Genomic DNA, 17448 nt, shown 5'->3' with positions numbered 1-17448 from the left:
ATGGTGGCTTCTGTCAAAGGTGATAAGTTACAGTTAATGCCGTAGATCTCAGCATCACCATAGTGTCCATTTGCACATGTGGAAAGCAAATGGAGAAAGTTGTGAATTAGCGTGTCAGCATTGGACATTTAAATGACAAATGACTGACCTAGGGATATGAGTACCACCCTGCATCCCACTGCTGGCCTGAAGGTAAGCAGGGTTGTACCTGGTCGGTCCATGAATGGGGAGACCAGATGCTGCTGGAAGTGGTGTTGGAGGGCCAGTAGGAGTCACTCCTTTCTCTGGTCTAAAAAAAATATATTTCCCATTGCACCAGGGCAGTGATTGGGGACATTTCCCTGTGTAGGGGGCTGTCTTTCGAGTGGGATGTTAACCGCGGTGTCCTAACTAAATTCCCAATCTGGCCCTCATACCATCGTGGCCACCTAATCATCCCAAGCCTCCAGTTGGCTCATTCATCCCCCTTCCTCTCCCTTGTAACTATTCCCCAGTCATTGCTGTAAATGAGAATGTGTTCTCAGTCAACATACCTGGTAAAATGATTCCCGTACTAGTACAGGAATGTGGAAAGTATGCCATTATCATTCCAAGAGAGCTATTGTGCTTGTGGTGGGGGTTTAGGGGATGATATGTGTGAGCTGTGTTACTTTTCTACAGTATTATAACTGTAAGGAACTTTTGCCATGGACTGAGGAGACCTTGTGAAACTGTTTTGATAGTCGGTAATGACCCTTGCTAACCATGTATGGTTTTCCCAGTTGCAGTAATCTCCTAGCTATGTATTTGATCGGTGTTCTAGATCTATTACAGGGCATGTCACTCAGGATCCCTTCTCTGTTGAGTTTCTCTGGCAGAAAGGGCAGGGTCTTGTCAAAGGGACTCATTGTGCAGGGCCCTTGTGCGCCATGCAGGCCCATGGTCCAATAGATAACCCTTGTTTGTTTCTGCGCAGGCCTGGATGAGGCAGATGTGAACCTGAACAATGGCTGCCCCTCTGAGAAGGCGGCGGCGGTGACTGACTCCACGGGCACTGAGGGGCCCAGCAGCTCCGGGAATGAGGCCAGCACAGCTGATGCTGACGATAGCGCCGTGCCACGCCCCCACCTGGTCCGCCTCTTCTCCCGAGATGCTCCGGGCCGCGAGGACAACACCTTCAAAGACCGCCCTTCTGAATCAGATGAGCTACAGACCATCCAAGAGCACAGCGGAGCGGGATCAGAGTGCGGTTCAGAGGATCAGGATCTAGACTAAGTTTGTTTCTTTGCTCTCCTTTCTCTCTCTTAATACCCCCTTCGCTCTTACCTGAGAGCTAGAACCCCACTTACAGAGATACTAGCTGCACTACCCAACCCAAACCACTGACATGGCAACTGCAAGCTCCTCTGGACTGTCTAGCCTGGGAAGGAAAAAGAAGGCCCCTGGCCTTATGGATCAAATTGGGAACTTCTTTGGAGGGGACAAGAAGAGGAAGAGCAAGGTGAGGAAAGGAGAGAGTTTGATTTGTTTGAAAGATACACCTCTAATGTACCATGGTTCATTTTTGTGTTCAGCCTTAAGTTGAGTGACTGATGTCTGATTTGTGGTTTTGGCAGATTGTGAGCTGCAAGAAATTTGTCACAAGTTTTTGTTTCAATTTGCTACGATTTTACGTCTTTAAGAAAATAAAAATCATGTGATCTACCAAAGTTTAAGACATTCACCTGAAATGTGCTTATTTGTGATTTAATGGCATTGAGAACTTCATTTAGACACTGGATAACTGATATGGGTGTGGTTTGAGATTGGTGTAGCGCAAAGAGGCTTTGACTTAGTCTTTCGAATAATTGTTTTGTAATTGTTATTTTATCGTGGTACTATCATTAAAATTGTACATTTTATTTCAGCTAGAGCATCAAAGCATCTGCGGTACTTATATGGTCATAAATATATCTAAAACTGGAGCCATTTTAAAGTTGTGTATCAGGTATTTTTAAGAGAGAATAATGATTCTGCTGATTTCATGGGGAAATTTGAATAAATGTCAGCACCCTTAGATGCATTTTGGGAGAGACTGTTATGATTGTTAGGCTACCAATTTTCCTGATTTATTAGCTGTTTGCCATTTTAACTGTGGATGGTCAATAGTGGAGAACTATAACCTAAATGCCTTGCATGGACCTCCATTGGGTGTCTTCGACTACGATTCTCTCACTCCTTCTTTACAAAGACAACTCGAGACCATAATATTGTACATAATCCAACATAAATAATATAATATACCATAGAATAGGAAAAAAACATTTATCTACGCTAAACCTTATCCTATATGGGTTTGTGTAGAATTCAAAAGATGCTGCGTTGTGTAGTTGGAGAGCAGGTTCAGATAATATATGTAATTTAGCAGACGCTTTCATCCAAAGCGATTTACTGTCATGCGTGCATACATTTTAAGTATGGGTGGTCCCGGGAATTGAACCCACTATCCTGCTGTAGCAAGCACCACCTGGACCCAGATGTGTGTGGATAACTGTTGCGGTACAGTGAGAATAATTGAGCCCACATTGCCTTGTTTGTCTCTCTCGCTCTCTCGCTCTCTCTCTCTCGCTCTCGCTCTGTGATGTGCTAATTCTAAATCCCAAAGCCTCTCCCTGAGCTGGTGACAAGGGATGTACTGTAGATATAAATTGATATAACAACCCAGTGCACATTTCAGTCAGCTTACCACTGTTTGTGTATCAGTTGTCAACTTTGGAAGCAGAGGAAAGTCTAACACACAACTTACTGTATATTACTACAGTTATGTGTTGAAGTTGGTACAGTGTATTGAAGAGAGAGTCCAACGCTGTTATGTTTTCCAGCTCTGTTTCAGTCCACTCTGGGGATTTGGAGTTAGTTCCTCATTGGTTCAGAGAGGAGAATGGTAGTTTCAGATGATCATCCAATAGGTTGCAGAATGTGGTCTGACAGTCGAGCCTTATAACAACTTCAGAGAGGACAGAAATCTTATGACTTTTGCATATAATTAAATCCCAGCTCAAAGTAATTTTAGTAGTATTTTTTTTTCAGTTTCAGAATGATTTGGTTGTGGGCATTGTAGATCAGATTCTTTCACATCTTAAACAACATTGAAGTGTACTGCTGAGTGTCAGTGTCTTTGCCTGTCAAAATTGAATGAACAGAATTATTGTAAAAAGAGGCAGTATTAGCTTGCTTTTTGTCATTGTCACCGCTCTGCTCTTTCAGGAAATAGTTTTCTACATCAGAGCAGTTAGTTTATGATTAAAAGAAACATGGAAAATATTTTTTACCAAAGGGGTTGCCTTCAGATTTGTGATAAGTGTTTTTAATTTCAAATATATGATACCTAACTCTGTTGCCTTGAGCATCATTTTTTCCCCCTGCACTGATCAAAGTTTGAAAAAGGATTAAACAGGTTAAACATGTTTATTTATTCTTAAAGGTCCAATGTAGCCGTTTAAAAAAAAATCTAATATCAAATCATTTCTGGGTAACAATCAAGTACCTTTACTGTGATTGTATTCATTTAAAATGGTAAAAAGAAACAAAAATAGCTTCTTAGCAAAGAGTCATTTCTCAAGCAAGAATTTAGCTAAAACTGTGTGGGAGTGGTTTGAGTGGGGCGGAGCAAACTAGCTGTTATTGGCAGAGGTTTGGAATGCTCTTTCTTATTGGTCTATTAACTAATTGCGGTCAATTAGTAATTAGTAAATCTGGTAATCCCACCAAAACAGGCTTAAATTTCAGGCTGTCATTTCAAACAGGTTTTAAACTAAAAGGGAATTGTCATAATTTTCACAATTTCACAGTATTATTCCAAACTCATGTGGAAATATACACTGAGTGTACAAAACATTAGGAACACATCCTTTGGGGGGTGGACTATTCTTGATACACACGGGAAGCTGTTGAGCGTGAAAAACCCAGCAGCGTTACAGTTCCTGACGTACTCAAACCGGTGTGCCTAGGCACCTACTTCCATATCCCGTTCAAATGCATTTCAATTTGTCTTGTCCATTCACCCTCTGAATGGCACACAATACTACAATCCACATCTCAAGGCTTTAAAATCCTTCTTTAACCTGTCTCCTCCCCTTCAAGTGACACAAATAAGAGCAGGTGTTCCTAATGTTTTGTACACTCCGTGTATATAAAACACAGGGACATCACATTTTTGACTACACTGGGAATGACATTTTATAAAAAATAGTTTATAACAAAACATCAAATAGGTCTGATGTTTTCAATGCATATTTTCCATAGAAACTCACCATTAGTGGCCATGTCCATTACAGTGTTGAAAGAATGCCCATGTAGAGCATTGTATTAAATTTCGCTGTGTACTCTTGAGCATGTTCGAGTCATACATTTATAGTTGCTTTCAACTGGTATGGGAGCCTCATATTCATTATCTCCAGCACATGTAAAAACGGTGTGTTTCTATGATCTGTGGTTAAAAAAAATAAGACGATAGGTCCTAAAAATATACAACTCTTCTCATGGTCACAGGGTAGGATTTAAAAAAAATAAAAGTGATTATCGAAACCTGCAACGAGTCCCCATGTCACCGCGAATCTCATGCTGTTTGAAAATCACTGTTTTTAAAACGTTTGTCATTGGGTAGAACTTATTGACTTTATATTTGTTCCTAAACAACGTTGAAATGAGCGGTTTTCACATATGTAGACACTGGTAGTGTGCTGGAGATAATGAAAATGAAGTTGAAAAGTGGTAGAATTGCCCTTTTAACTTTTTTTTTACTGCAGTGGCTAAACCAGGGTCACGGTGTTTGTTGGTAGTCTTAAACACATTTTCTTTGACACAAAAGTATACACCTCACATGGTTATGGTCTTTAAAAAAACAAACAGAAGACCATCTGTCCCACGTCAGATATAGAGTTGAAATGTATTACATTTTGAGTTTGCGTCCCAATATTACATTTTATATACATCACTAAAGACTGAAATATAATAAAACCGTTTGACATAGACACACCAGATTTGCCTCGTAATTTGATTTATTATTAATGATGAAATTCTGAAAATATGGATAACATTCCACCAATGACGCCACTAGTGTAGGTCCTTTGACTGCAGGAAAGGGCTACTGTTATTGACAGGTATGAACGTTCACTATTGAGCCATTAATCCTTTTACAAACTGGAATTTGCTCTTTCTGTTCTTGTCTTGGTTTCACCTCAATTTTGTTTTGTCTTTTCATTAGTTTACTCTGGTTTGAAACTAGTTCATGGGAATCTGCATGGTGATGTTATATTTTTCTTTAAGATATCACCAAAAAACAAAGACAACTGGTTTAACCTCAGGAACTGAAGCCAATTTGTTACCTGTCAAAGCTGATTGATAATCCCTATTATTCAAAAAGGGGAAGACCTTATGAGACTAAATTGATGGATAAATGAGTGTCTATGTGCCGTCACCATGGAACTGAAACCCATGACAGGAAAATAAGCTAATTTAAATATGGGGTCTATTGGGTAACTTTGTGAGAACTAGGACCCGATAGCCTGAGTTTTGCACTCGTCCTTGGACTGAGTACCAATCTGTTTGTGCCATCATGCCAAAAAATGTTTGCTTGACAAGGAGTGGCATGATAGCAGAAGCAGACTGATACCCGGGCTAACTCAAACGCAGTGTCTTGGCCAAAAGCTTCTTAGAGCTGATCTCCTCTCGCCAGCTAGATGGAGCACCTTTCAGGTTCACTGGTGTCTTTTACTGAGACCTGGTTCAAATGCTATTTCAAATAATTTCAAATACTTCAGCTGCGCTTGATTGTGCTTGCATGGCGCAATGGAACCAATAGAATAGTCGCCAATGTGCAAAACCTGGCCATCTGGAACTCTTGGCAGACTAAAGCAAATGTTGAAAGTATTTGAAAGTATTTGAACCCAGGCTTTCCTTTACCCTGTCAGGAACTGTGTGTGTGTGTGGGAGTATGTTTGATCCCAGGGTGGATCCATGGATCCCATTCGCTGATCTCTTTTGTAATGCTTTGAGATATCTAACCGATGCTTGTATTTCCTGTGAATTGTAATGACCGACATCTGCTCCTGACCTGATCCTGTTCTGAGCTTTTGGATAAATGGCTTGATTAAACTCTCTTAACAACACCCACCCTGAGCAGCGTTTTTTTGGGGGGGCTTTTGTATTGTTGTTTTTATTATGTAATGTCACTTTTTTAACAACCCTCCTCTGATGCAACAGGCGCAGTCACACCACAGAATGTTTGGAACGAAAAGCATAACTGGACACGATCACACTGATTTGAGCGTAGTGGTTATCGCTGATTTTCACATTGTATTATCTCAATCAGTGACGTTGACTGACAATTCCGTTTCGATCCGGTCTAGCTTGAGGAGAAACCTCTCCTGCTGGGATGAGGTGGTCTATGCTAGGAATGGGTTATGGAGAATCTGGCCCAGTTGAAGAGGGAATGGAATGTTCATCGTCAAAACTATTCCCAATTGATTTGTCCTTTTGAGTGGATAAGTCCACACTCTGCAGTAACGGCATACTTGTCTAGATGAGGCTGGGAGAAGTGTTGTGTAGACTTAATGGAATTACGAGGCCGACTCTTAGCTTAGCTTTTATTAAGTAGCTTAAGGCCATGTAAAAATGATTGTTGTCATGCCAAACAGTCTGGCCGCACCTCGATCTCCATATCTGATCATTCTGTCATTGATGGGCACAGTGAGAAGTTAAGTCGTGTTTGGCATGACAATGACCGTATGATTTGGCAAGACGGCGTTAACAAACCTGGGACCGGGTTCATTTGCTGAATTTTTCTTTTGGAAATTCGTCTTTAGTACTGTCTGCCTTATCACTTTTATTCATCTGAAAATTATATTTCAGTCACATTTGTATTTGATGCTTTTTTTAATTGAAAGTCTTTTTAAAATAATTGGTCTTTAATTGAACATCTTGGAAGGTTTATCAAGATCTAGTAAATCAGGATAAAACAACAGTGTTTATTTCTTGTTCTCTTGTATTCTGTTTAGCAAATGACAGTTATTTTCAAAATCTGAATACAAAATGAAAACAAGAAAGCCTGTCTCACTTTGTCCATCTCACTTTTTGGAGACTTCCAGTTAAGTATTTTCATTCGTAACTGAATATGAATAAGGACTGGAATCGCCAATGAGATGCTACTCGTCATTGAATTCATTAGATGTGCCTCATGGTCAAAAATGAAAGAGTCAATCCTTCCTTGTTCTTAATTTTTTAAATGTGTATATTTTACAAAATGTAAGACATTTATAGTGATGGCCAGAGTCAAGTTAGTGCAGTCTCATTTGCATTTCTTCTAAAGTGTTCGTACTTGAGAATGAAACAAGGGACAATGGAAAAATAACCTGAACTTCCTCTGAGCCCTACATTTATTTGACATATAGTTGCCATTTTATTTATTCAGAGTTGATGAGAACTGAGGAGTGTAGACCATACCTTCTATTAACTTACATTCACCTGGCACTGTAAGACAAGCAGGGTCTTACTAGACGTTCGGTCCAGTACCCTGGTTTTGGATGGTAAAGAACCAGTTCAGCTATGGTTTAGTAGATTGTAGTCCACAACTTTGTCTTACTGTTGTCAGTGTTAGGGAATGACCTAGAGCTCCACTGCTTTCTAATATGACACTTTTGTTGTAAACGGTCAAACCCCTTTGAGGTAGTTGTCCAATTCCTGCTAGCTTCTCCTAAATAGTTGGAGAAGTTGCAGCGCAGAGACAACTGAAGAGGTGATCTGGCAGAAAGTCTGTCCTCCTGAGACTACCAACTGTCAAGTGGATTTCACTCCAAAGGAGTCAGTCGGTGGCTAGTGGATCTGCAACCCGGTGAGTCTTATTAATCAACCGCCGACTTGTCTGTTAGGACCCTGACGGACATTGATCTTTTGTGATCAATCAAGACCCAAGTCAAATGTAAAGCTGTGATGGGATTGAGAAGGAGCATGCACTGTATATGAATAATTGTAACGTATGGTGCGTGGATGTTTCACCTATTGTGAGTAAGACCTATTCATTTGACAGTGGGCGGTTTGTGATTTGTGTGTGTCCACAATGACTCACACACTGTCTCAATAGGATAGGATGCAGTGATCACTATGTGGCCTTCCTATCCTCCTGCTCCTTCATAAATAATACATTATTACAATGAATTTATTCCGGAATAAATTATTGACCGTGGTCCATTTTTGAAGGCGTCAGCATCTGTCAAGGTTTGACCTGCACCTCTGAGGAGAGAGGTTTAACACTAATTAAATCCTCAGGGAGGTGTCCTATGAGTCCTGAATACTCTCTCGACCTGGGTTTAGGTGACCTTGTTCTTCACTGCAGGAAACTTTTGGTTACACTTTATTTGACACGTCACTATGACATTAACATGAAGGTGTAAATCTGGTGTCAAACCCATTCACGCCTGCGGTTATAACGTATGACTGTTGTCATGATAGAGGTAACGTTTGGCTTTATGACTGTACTGGCCTAACGCCCCTGGATAACAGCCTCTATGTCAGAGGTGAAACGAAGTGTCAAATTAAGTGTTGCCGAACTTTCTCTACGCCGGCTGGGCTGCCACGCTAGCAGCTAGCTGAGTTTGGAAATGATGAACGGACGTCCACTGCTATACATCCATTCACGTATGTTGAGGATGAAATGGGCTTTGAAGCTTTATGAAAGTTGGATGACAGTGAGGCATTTTTATAGTTTTTATTTTCCGCTGTGGAACGAGCTCCTTTGTGAAATCTGAATTGTGGGTAAATAACAATGCACTTCCGTGCCAGGAACACACACTTATCTCTCATACTCTTCAAACATCAAACCGAGAGAGAACATTCCCTCTATCCATTCCTCCCTCCCGACACAATAATCCCCCGCTCGGCTCTATCCTGAAAGGACTCTCCTTGCGTCAGAATGCCGTTGTCTTTTGAACACTCCTCGTGTTGGAAAATCAAAACCGATACTGACAACGCCCATTGCAAGATGATTCAGTAAAGGACATGTGAAGATCGTAACTGAATATTGTGATCCTTCTTTACAAATATATCAAACGGATTCTAAATTCAGAATTTAATCGTTCAATGTCTCTCGCTCTAACTTCTCTCCCTCCACTTTCGGACTCAACTTTCTCTTCCTAACTCTCTCTCAGGCTACTCGATCTCTGGACCTGTATTTAATGGGAACATAAGTGGAACGTCTGTGTATAGTACCTAACTTTGATGGGAATATGTGACCTCAAGTCAATGTTCAATGTTCAAAATAAATCATTCCTAATCAACTGCAGGACCGGGTTCTGCAATGGCAATCAGTACCGAACCCCTAGCTGAGCATCCCAAACGACACCCTATTCCCTATACAGTACACTACTTTTTGATGGGCCTTGGTCAAAAGTAGCGCACTATATAGGGAATAGGGTGCCATTTGGGACGTAAACCCCAGTTGTCTCCATTTGACAGAGCTGCTGGAACACACAAAGAATAACCGCAGCTGCGAGGCAGATCAGTTCTTCACAACAACCACAAGTGGTGAAATTAATTCACCTGTACCAACTCCAGCACAAACACAATGAGCATTTGGTTTGGTTGAAAACAACTTATTTTCCAAGTCTTTTCAACTTCTTTTGCTCATAGGGAACAAACTGACCGACCAACAACCATGCTACCTGGCTATTCTACTGAGCATCTTCTGTATTCATAAATGTGTTGGATATTATCATCCAATTCCAATAGTTTGATAGATTTTAAATTCCCTCTGGTCCTCCGGGTTAGAGGACCCCGGGCTAAGAACAAACACATTTTCTATGTTAATGTGTTTATTTCCTGAGGTCATTTTCTGCTTGAGTCTGCATCCATCCAGCCATCTATCCATCCATATATGGGCTGAAAAGACAGTGAATGAAATGCAAGTGGAAGCACTAATGAGTGTATTATATTGTGAACGATGTACAGGGGTGAAAGTTTGCCTTTTCATTTTGGTAAAGTTCTTTCATGGGGATAATCGCAGTGATTCAGTGAGAGCCTCAGCCTCTCCAGTCTCTTCACTCGCTGACATGAATGGGGGCATAAAGGCCCCCTCGCTCTCACTCCACAAAATACCACAGAGAGAGAGAGGCACTCATTAGGATGAAATGGGTTTCGCTATATCAAAGGATGTTATTCACAAACATACCCCTAAATAGCCGACTGGGAATAATCAGGGTTATTATTGAGAAAATGACAATGAATCATTGCAGATTCACACCATTTTAATTAAGGTCCCAGTTGTGTGTGTCTAGAAAGTACATGTTAGAGCCTATTGAGACAGAGCTAATTTTGCATTCATCCCTATCCAATCCTCTAAAGGTTTATTTGTCTGAAGTACTTAATTGTATTGATTTCTACTTAACTTCCCCCTCAACAGCATTTAGTGTTGATATTTATCACACTTTGCAAAGATCCAAAACATTTCTTACTGACTTTATTAATTAATTTATAATTCCTTCATCCAGTTAGTTTTTAATCACTTGTTTTCAGTTTGAATGAGTTTTGGATGGGCGTTATCTGTGTACGCCTACGTGAGTCTGCTGTGAATGACTCAGAGAGCTTGTCTCAGGTCCTCTGTGATGTAAGAGCTCCCCAGGTAGTCCATCCAGCTGAAGAAGAAGCCGTTCTACAGCCCCAGAAAATGTGCTCCAGCATCCCTGGTGTTTGGCAATTTGCCACCAGCTGTTTCCAATTCTAACACCTTTCAGGGGCTGGAGAGTGGAGGCAGAGTAGAGCCTGGTCTGGTTCAGGGAGCACACTTTCTTGTTAGGTTGTGTTGGGTTATATGTATTCCCGCTGTGCCTTTATAACGTTCTTCCATCACTCCCTCCTTTCCTTCTTCCATCCCTCCCTCCTTTCCTTCTTCCATCCCTCCCTCCTTTCCTTCCATCACTCCCTCCTTTCCTTCTTCCATCCCTCCCTCCTTTCCTTCCATCACTCCCTCCTTTCCTTCTTCCATCCCTCCCTCCATTTCTTCCAGGGTTCCTTCCGTGGCCTGTCCTCCTCTCCAGACCTGCCAAGGCAGCCCCTAAGGGAGGGGAGAACGCTGTTGTACGCCTCTTCAGAACGATCGTGAGTCACCCCAATTGCATAGTTTGCCTACTATTGTTGATGTTTGACTTGTTGATATGAGGGTGGCAGGTAGTCTACCAGTCAAGAGCAGGTAGCCTAGTGGTTAAGAGCAGGTAGCCTAGTGGTTAAGAGCAGGTAGCCTAGTGGTATAAATAACTTTATGCCAGTTAGCGAAAGGTCATTGGTTCGAATCCCTGAGCCAACTAGGTGAAAAATCTGTTGATGTGCCCTTGAGCAAGGAACTTAACCCTAATTGATCCTGTAAATCGCTCTGGATAAGAGTGTCGGCTGAATGACTCAAATGTAATTGTGTTTCTAAAGGTCTGTGTCACTCTCTCCCCTCAGGTGTCCCCTGCCCCTCCTAAGTCTAGGGTGAGCCCCATTTACCTTACTCTTTGTCATTATTGTCCAATTGAGGAGTTGGTTGTTTTAGTCTTTGGATGTGATTGTGTATTTGGCTTTGTTAACATATGATGTCACTGAATGTCATGTACTGTATGTCACTGAATCTGTGCTCTCTCTGATGACGCGAGCGTCTGCCTTACTCTGCTATGCTCGACCCTGGATGTGGACTCCTCTTCTTGATGCCTTTGCTCTGAGTAAGACCTGAGTGTTTAACTTTCCTTCCCTCACCCCATGTGTCTCACCCCTGTCTGTTCCCTGTCTCTGTCTCTTACATGTCCTTGTCCAGTGGACGGCAATGACTGCGAAACTAGGCCTGGTACGTGGTTAAACGCTACAGCTAGAGAAAGCTAAGAGAAAAAACCCAGGCCGTTCCTTAAACAGTATATTCTGTAGCTATTTTAAGGCTTGAGAGCTTGTTCTAATCCAAGCGTACATGCATAACGCCCTCATCAGTTTTTCTCTTGTATTAAATCATGTTTTGAGTGGTTTTGTTTGGCAAGCTCTCTGCCTCCGGCTCAATTGAATATCCAGTTCTTTATTTGCTGAAGTCGTTTTGATAACCAGCAACTTAATCCTGCTTTTTCTTATTCGCCCTGCTGAATTTGAAGTCTTGTCCTCTTCTCTTGTGCGTGTGTGTCTGTGTGTGCGTGTGTGTGTGTCAGTGGTGGCTGCTGAGGGGAGGACGGCTCATAGTAATGCCTGGAATGGATTCAATGGAATTGTATCAACTGCATGGAAACCACGTTTGATACCATTCCATTGACTCCTTTCCAGCTATTATTATGAGCCGTCCTCCCCTCAGAAGCTTCCACTGGTGTGTGTGTGTTGTGGATGTTATGAGTCACACATAACAGCTAGCACTGTGTGGGGGTAAAATAACAGAGTGATAAGGGATGAGACCTTTTAAAGCTCTTCTCTGAGGTAAGGGATCTTTAAATAACCTTTTGAAGTGTCCCTCCCCACCTTTAATTCACCCTCATGCATGTTTATTGTGAACAGTTCTCAGTCTATTCCCCCTGTGAGAGTCAGAGCAGCCACCGCTCCGCTGTTACTGAGATTGCATTTTCCCACCTTTGATTTAGAAAGCGAAACGCTTCCACTTTGATTGATTTGCTCCACTGCTTCAATGCCACCGCAAAAGGAGCCACTTTTTTGATCCAGGCTGGTTCCAATACTGCATGTAATATTTCACTCCGTGATGCGCGTCACTGACTCAATAGCCATCTCTTCTATAACCTCGTCACCTGCTGGCTTTCAATTGAGCTCGGAGACGAGGCTATTTGCTTCTGTTGTTTTCACGCAACATGATATTATCAGAAAACCTGGTTTTGTACTAAACGGCCGTGCAATACCCACGTAAGATATGTACATATGATGTCGCTTTTTAGCCTGGAATTAGTCAATCATTTAGATGAACAAAGACAGAGATGCAAAAGCACACACTGGGCCACCATGCTAGGTGACAACAACAGTGTCTCCTGGTGTCTTACCTCACTCCTGCTCTCTTCCAGGGGTCTCAGAAGTCAACAGGATCCGCTAAGGCAAAGAAGGCCGGGGCAGGAGACAGCGGAACCCTGTCCAAGATCTTCAAAATGGTAAACTAAAAAAACAAAAGCCATTTTTAAGTGACAAAAACGCTCTAATCTGCCTTTGATATTAACATAAAAAAGGGAATATCCCATTATATAATTCCCTTTGTATGTTATTGAAACGAATTCCAGAATGTGCGCTTGATTAAACAGATGGGATCTCTTTCTCTTTTATTCTTCCCTCCTGTCTCTCTCTCTTCTTCTTCTTTCACCTCAGTGATGATACCCAGCACTCAGTGAGTAACAGATGAGTCACGAGCGGCAATATATATGTACTCTTAATTGCTATTATGAATTTATTCAACGTTGATACGCTAAGGTGTCACCTTCCATTGCCTATCATACCGCCAGCAGAATAACTGCACCTTGAGACAGCCTCTAGACAGTGATAATTACAGTGTCTGGCTGATGCTACAGGCTTCATTGCATTAAAGAGTGCAGTTTGACGTCAAAGGTAGTGCTGTTTTTGGCTTGGATATGGACATGTAGCGCCTAACATAATTGGCTGCTTACTCGCAGACAGTGACCTTGCACCTGTGGGCCTACACCTGGCTGTGTAATGAGTGGATTAGAAACAAGCTTTCGGAATAGTAGTCCTGCTTACTCTTAATGGCTGTTCTAGGAGCTGTGCTAACTGCAATGGGATATGCTTAGCAATTACAATTGTGCCATGTGGTAGCTTTGCTTACTTTGCCGATGGCTTACGCGACTGCATACACACCATAAGGTAAGCCAAGCTATTATGGAAGCAGTGCCGTTCATTCTTTCTACAACTAGGATATTGCACTTTTCATTACATTGACCATCTGGTTCATGCATGTGTGTACCAAGTACACTGTATACGATACTGGGATGTATTACTACACAGGCAGACTTAATCAAGGAGGTTTTTCTCCGACCTAGTAGGCCACACACAAAGGCAAGGCAGACACACTTATGTGCACTTGAGTGAACATTTCCGGACTTTTCAAGGAGCAGCATAGTACCCCGATGTGTTCCTCTCAAACAGACGACTGAGGTGTTTGAACAGAGAGTATACCCTCCGAATGAGATTTGAGGTATTTGTTGCTACAATCGGCAGCATCCACTATTGACAGACTCTCCCCGTTTATTCCAGGCCACGTTTCTCCCTCTGCTCCTGCTGTAGCGCCACAGGCTCTGAACTGGAGCACATACTTAAGCAGTGCATCCACTTACTGTAATAAGCTGTCAGCAACAGCTGACACGCTCCCTAACAGTAGAGAGGGAACATGTGCATTGTTGAGCAATGGCACGCTGCCCGTCTCTCTCTAGCTCAGTCTCTGCCTGTCTTTGTCCATCTTCTGTCTCTACTGTGTCTCTCTCGGCCTCTCTCTTTTGGTCTCTGCCTCTTTCTCTCTGTCTGTCTCTCTCCTTCTCTCACGCTCTTCGCTTATCTTTCTCACCTCTCACTCTGCCGATAGACTCACGTTCTCCTGTGAGTATTGACTCGGAGAGCTCCTGCATTCTGAGAGGCTGTTTTGTCTCTCCTTGCGTTATCCATGGCATGGTGAATGCTAATCTCTAGGACATGCTCTGAAGGTCTCTGGCAGTTTTAATTATCCAGTCTGGCCCAAGCTTCAGATACAGTTATTTTAATTAGGCAGAATAGGCACAGGGAGCATATGTTCCCGTAGGTACAGTCAGCGCACTCACAGTGGGTGTGTTGATTAGCAAGGCAACCAAGCACAGTCATCTTCAGCATACCCTACAGTAGGCCTACTTTGAAAAATGTTTAGAGTATCTGTATATGTTCACGTGCTCCCTGCATGGTGTCTTTGCTAGCTGGACTATGTGGCATTACCATAACTAAAAGATGACGAAGACGATCAAAATCTACAAATGTGTGGGTAAATAGACCACCAAATCTTCTCTTCTTCGTTTCCCCACAATCTCTCTGCCTAATTGGCGTTAAGCTAAAGCCACCATCTCTAGCGCTTCTGATTCCTCTATCTTGAATCGTTATCTGGGGACGGACTTTTATTTCAAATGTTCATTTGTGTGGTGTTTTCCATTCTCCAGTTCTGTTACTGCTTTCTAATTAGTCTGTTTCGAACCGATAATGATTTTAAGCTCAAATTGCTGTAAGAATGGCTCAGAGCTTGGCCCGTTTCCTCCCATCTCCTTTTGTTTTAGGAGATTTAAAGGCTTTGTACGTTATGGATTATATTCATTCCAATAGTTCTCCGTAAAGAATTGTCTCATTTGTATAATCTTTGTTCCATTCCTCCCCTCTTTCTCCTACTTTTATATCCCCACGAGAAAATGCACAATCTATTCTTAGGGAATGAGCTTGGTACAACACGTCATTGATCAGTTTTGGCAACAACATGCACATTTGAACTGGGAGATGTTTCTTTTTAAGGCATAGCTGAGAATTCACAAAATAAACAATTCTGATAATACCTAGAACTCACCCACTTATTCTAACCAAACAAAAGTACACAATGCTCAAGGCCACATAGACTGTACGACAATATACAGCTGGACATTTGTGTCCTAATGAGCACATCCCTTTAGTGAGCATCGTTAGCGAATGACAAAAACAGTCCATTTCCTGATCGTTATTTCGTCTCTCACTCTCTTGCAGGGCACAAGCCGGACTGGGTCTCTACCCAAAAAATGAGGTCCCCTTTCAAGAGCACAAAGGCAGATGTCAAGAAAAGGGACGCAAGTGGAGGAAAACAAAGAAGATACAAGAACAGATCTTTGTCGACTCACACACCTCTTCTCCCTGCTTTTCTAACACTTTCATTTTATAACTCAAATGCCTCCCCCACCGCACCCGGCTGGTAGATATAGCGACACAATCTGTGCCTCCCCCCACCCCGCCCCTGCTCCACCCTCCTGTGCAACCATCTTGGATGTGAACTGTTGCTGAAGTCATCCGGACCCCCTCTTACAGCCTAAAGGACCCCTGTCATAGCTTTACAGTATCTGTGTCTTCATTTATATTTCTCTGTCTGTCTGTATAGTCGTTTAACAAGGCTGGCTAACTGGACCAGACCTGGCTGAAGTAGCTTAGGTCCAATTGACCTGGCCCTGACCGCTTGTGGTTGTGAAAGTATGACCAGGTCTGGTTCTGGTTCAGAAACAAGTGATTATCTGTCTTGTCATGCTCGTCTTTGCCCCCCCTCCACACACACTCTTCCATTTCTGTACATCCTGACATGAATTCATAGCTAAGCATCGTCTTACTCAGTTGGTCATGTGTTTGTATGTCTCCCCTCCTGTATCATTAGTGTAAGTGTCCTGTCTTAAGTGTTGTTGTCTTTCCATGTTTTTACATTAGGGTCTATGGCTGGCTGTGATCTTCGGTGGTAAAATGACATCGAGCTACTGAAAGCTGTTAACCTACTAAAAGTCTCGTCTGTAGTATCCACTGAATTGTAGACGTCAATGGATGATATCATTTCTAATGTTGTTTTCATTTGATTTCCAGTACATGTAGATTGATTAAGACACTAATGGGAGTTTCCCCATCCAGACACAACTGGGATTCGTATAAAGTGCACTGTTTTGACCGTTGAAAAGCCAGACACGGACTGCTCTGAAACCAAGCTCACGCTGGACCTGCTACAAGCTTGGCATTTCCAACGGGGGGACAGATTCAGACCCTTCCCCCATTAGTGTAGTCTTCTCGGTCTTAAGTATCTCTTGCTTTATATATCTATCAAAGGACTGCACACAATATGAATACAAAAACAGCTAGCTAAGCAATGCCATTTCTGACTGCCAAAAACAATGTGGTGTGTTTACTCTGTGTGGATATTAAAAGACCAACACTGTCATAAAGGTGCTCGTTATTTAACCGTGTAAAAGCATAAACGTTATTTTTAAAAAAGATACATGGATATAGAGGACGTGGAGTTTGTCGACCAAGGCACGAGCGACATAAACTGCTTATTACTGTCCAATACCTCCCCCACACCAGTCTTTCCTCAATTTGTTTAAAAACAAACGTGTGTCATCTGTAGCATTACTCTGCCTGCCCCCGTCGCCCCTCCCCCATGTCTTAAAGTGTGCGCGCGTTTTTGTATGGGTCCTGTGAATGAATGTAAATTAAACTCTTGAGACCCTCATTGTTGTATCTGTAATAAAAAAAAAGATGTACGATCAGCCACTTAACTAGAAGAAATAAATAAAGCATTTAAAAATCATAAAACCGTTATGGGTCTCCGGTTGTGTTTAAAAGTAGTGTACACAGATGAGGTAACTTGCAGAGATGAAACATTCAACACTATCTTTATTAAGGTCAGGTCATTTGAAGCACTCATAAGAGCTGCATCTCACTCCTGGTTCCGAGAGTAATTGTGTTTGCATAATCAAG

At 42.1% G+C, this 17448-nt stretch overlaps 2 protein-coding genes across 2 annotated transcripts in view; both read left to right on the top strand.

The window, feature by feature from the left end:
• LOC135559540 (myelin basic protein-like) overlaps positions 1-1398 on the top strand; it is a 51864-nt gene extending 50466 nt beyond the window's left edge. Inside the window, exon 4 of the mRNA XM_065000143.1 lies at positions 956-1398. Within this exon, the coding sequence (XP_064856215.1) occupies positions 956-1254 (299 nt within the window). The 3' untranslated portion in view covers positions 1255-1398. The remainder of the gene's footprint in view (positions 1-955) is intronic.
• LOC115141371 (myelin basic protein-like) lies at positions 1366-17287 on the top strand. Its single transcript, XM_029680163.2, is given in 7 exon segments — positions 1366-1480; positions 11015-11039; positions 11042-11106; positions 11452-11478; positions 11798-11827; positions 13023-13106; positions 15709-17287. Coding segments are annotated over 7 exon segments (381 nt in total). The 5' UTR covers position 1366; the 3' UTR covers positions 15745-17287.
• Positions 17288-17448: the final 161 nt, after the last annotated feature.

The sequence above is a fragment of the Oncorhynchus nerka genome, linkage group LG14 (assembly GCF_034236695.1).
Source record: "Oncorhynchus nerka isolate Pitt River linkage group LG14, Oner_Uvic_2.0, whole genome shotgun sequence".
Classification (NCBI taxonomy): domain Eukaryota; kingdom Metazoa; phylum Chordata; class Actinopteri; order Salmoniformes; family Salmonidae; genus Oncorhynchus; species Oncorhynchus nerka.
The sequence above is the reverse complement of the archived record's forward strand: the minus strand, read 5'-3'. Positions and strand labels throughout refer to the sequence as shown.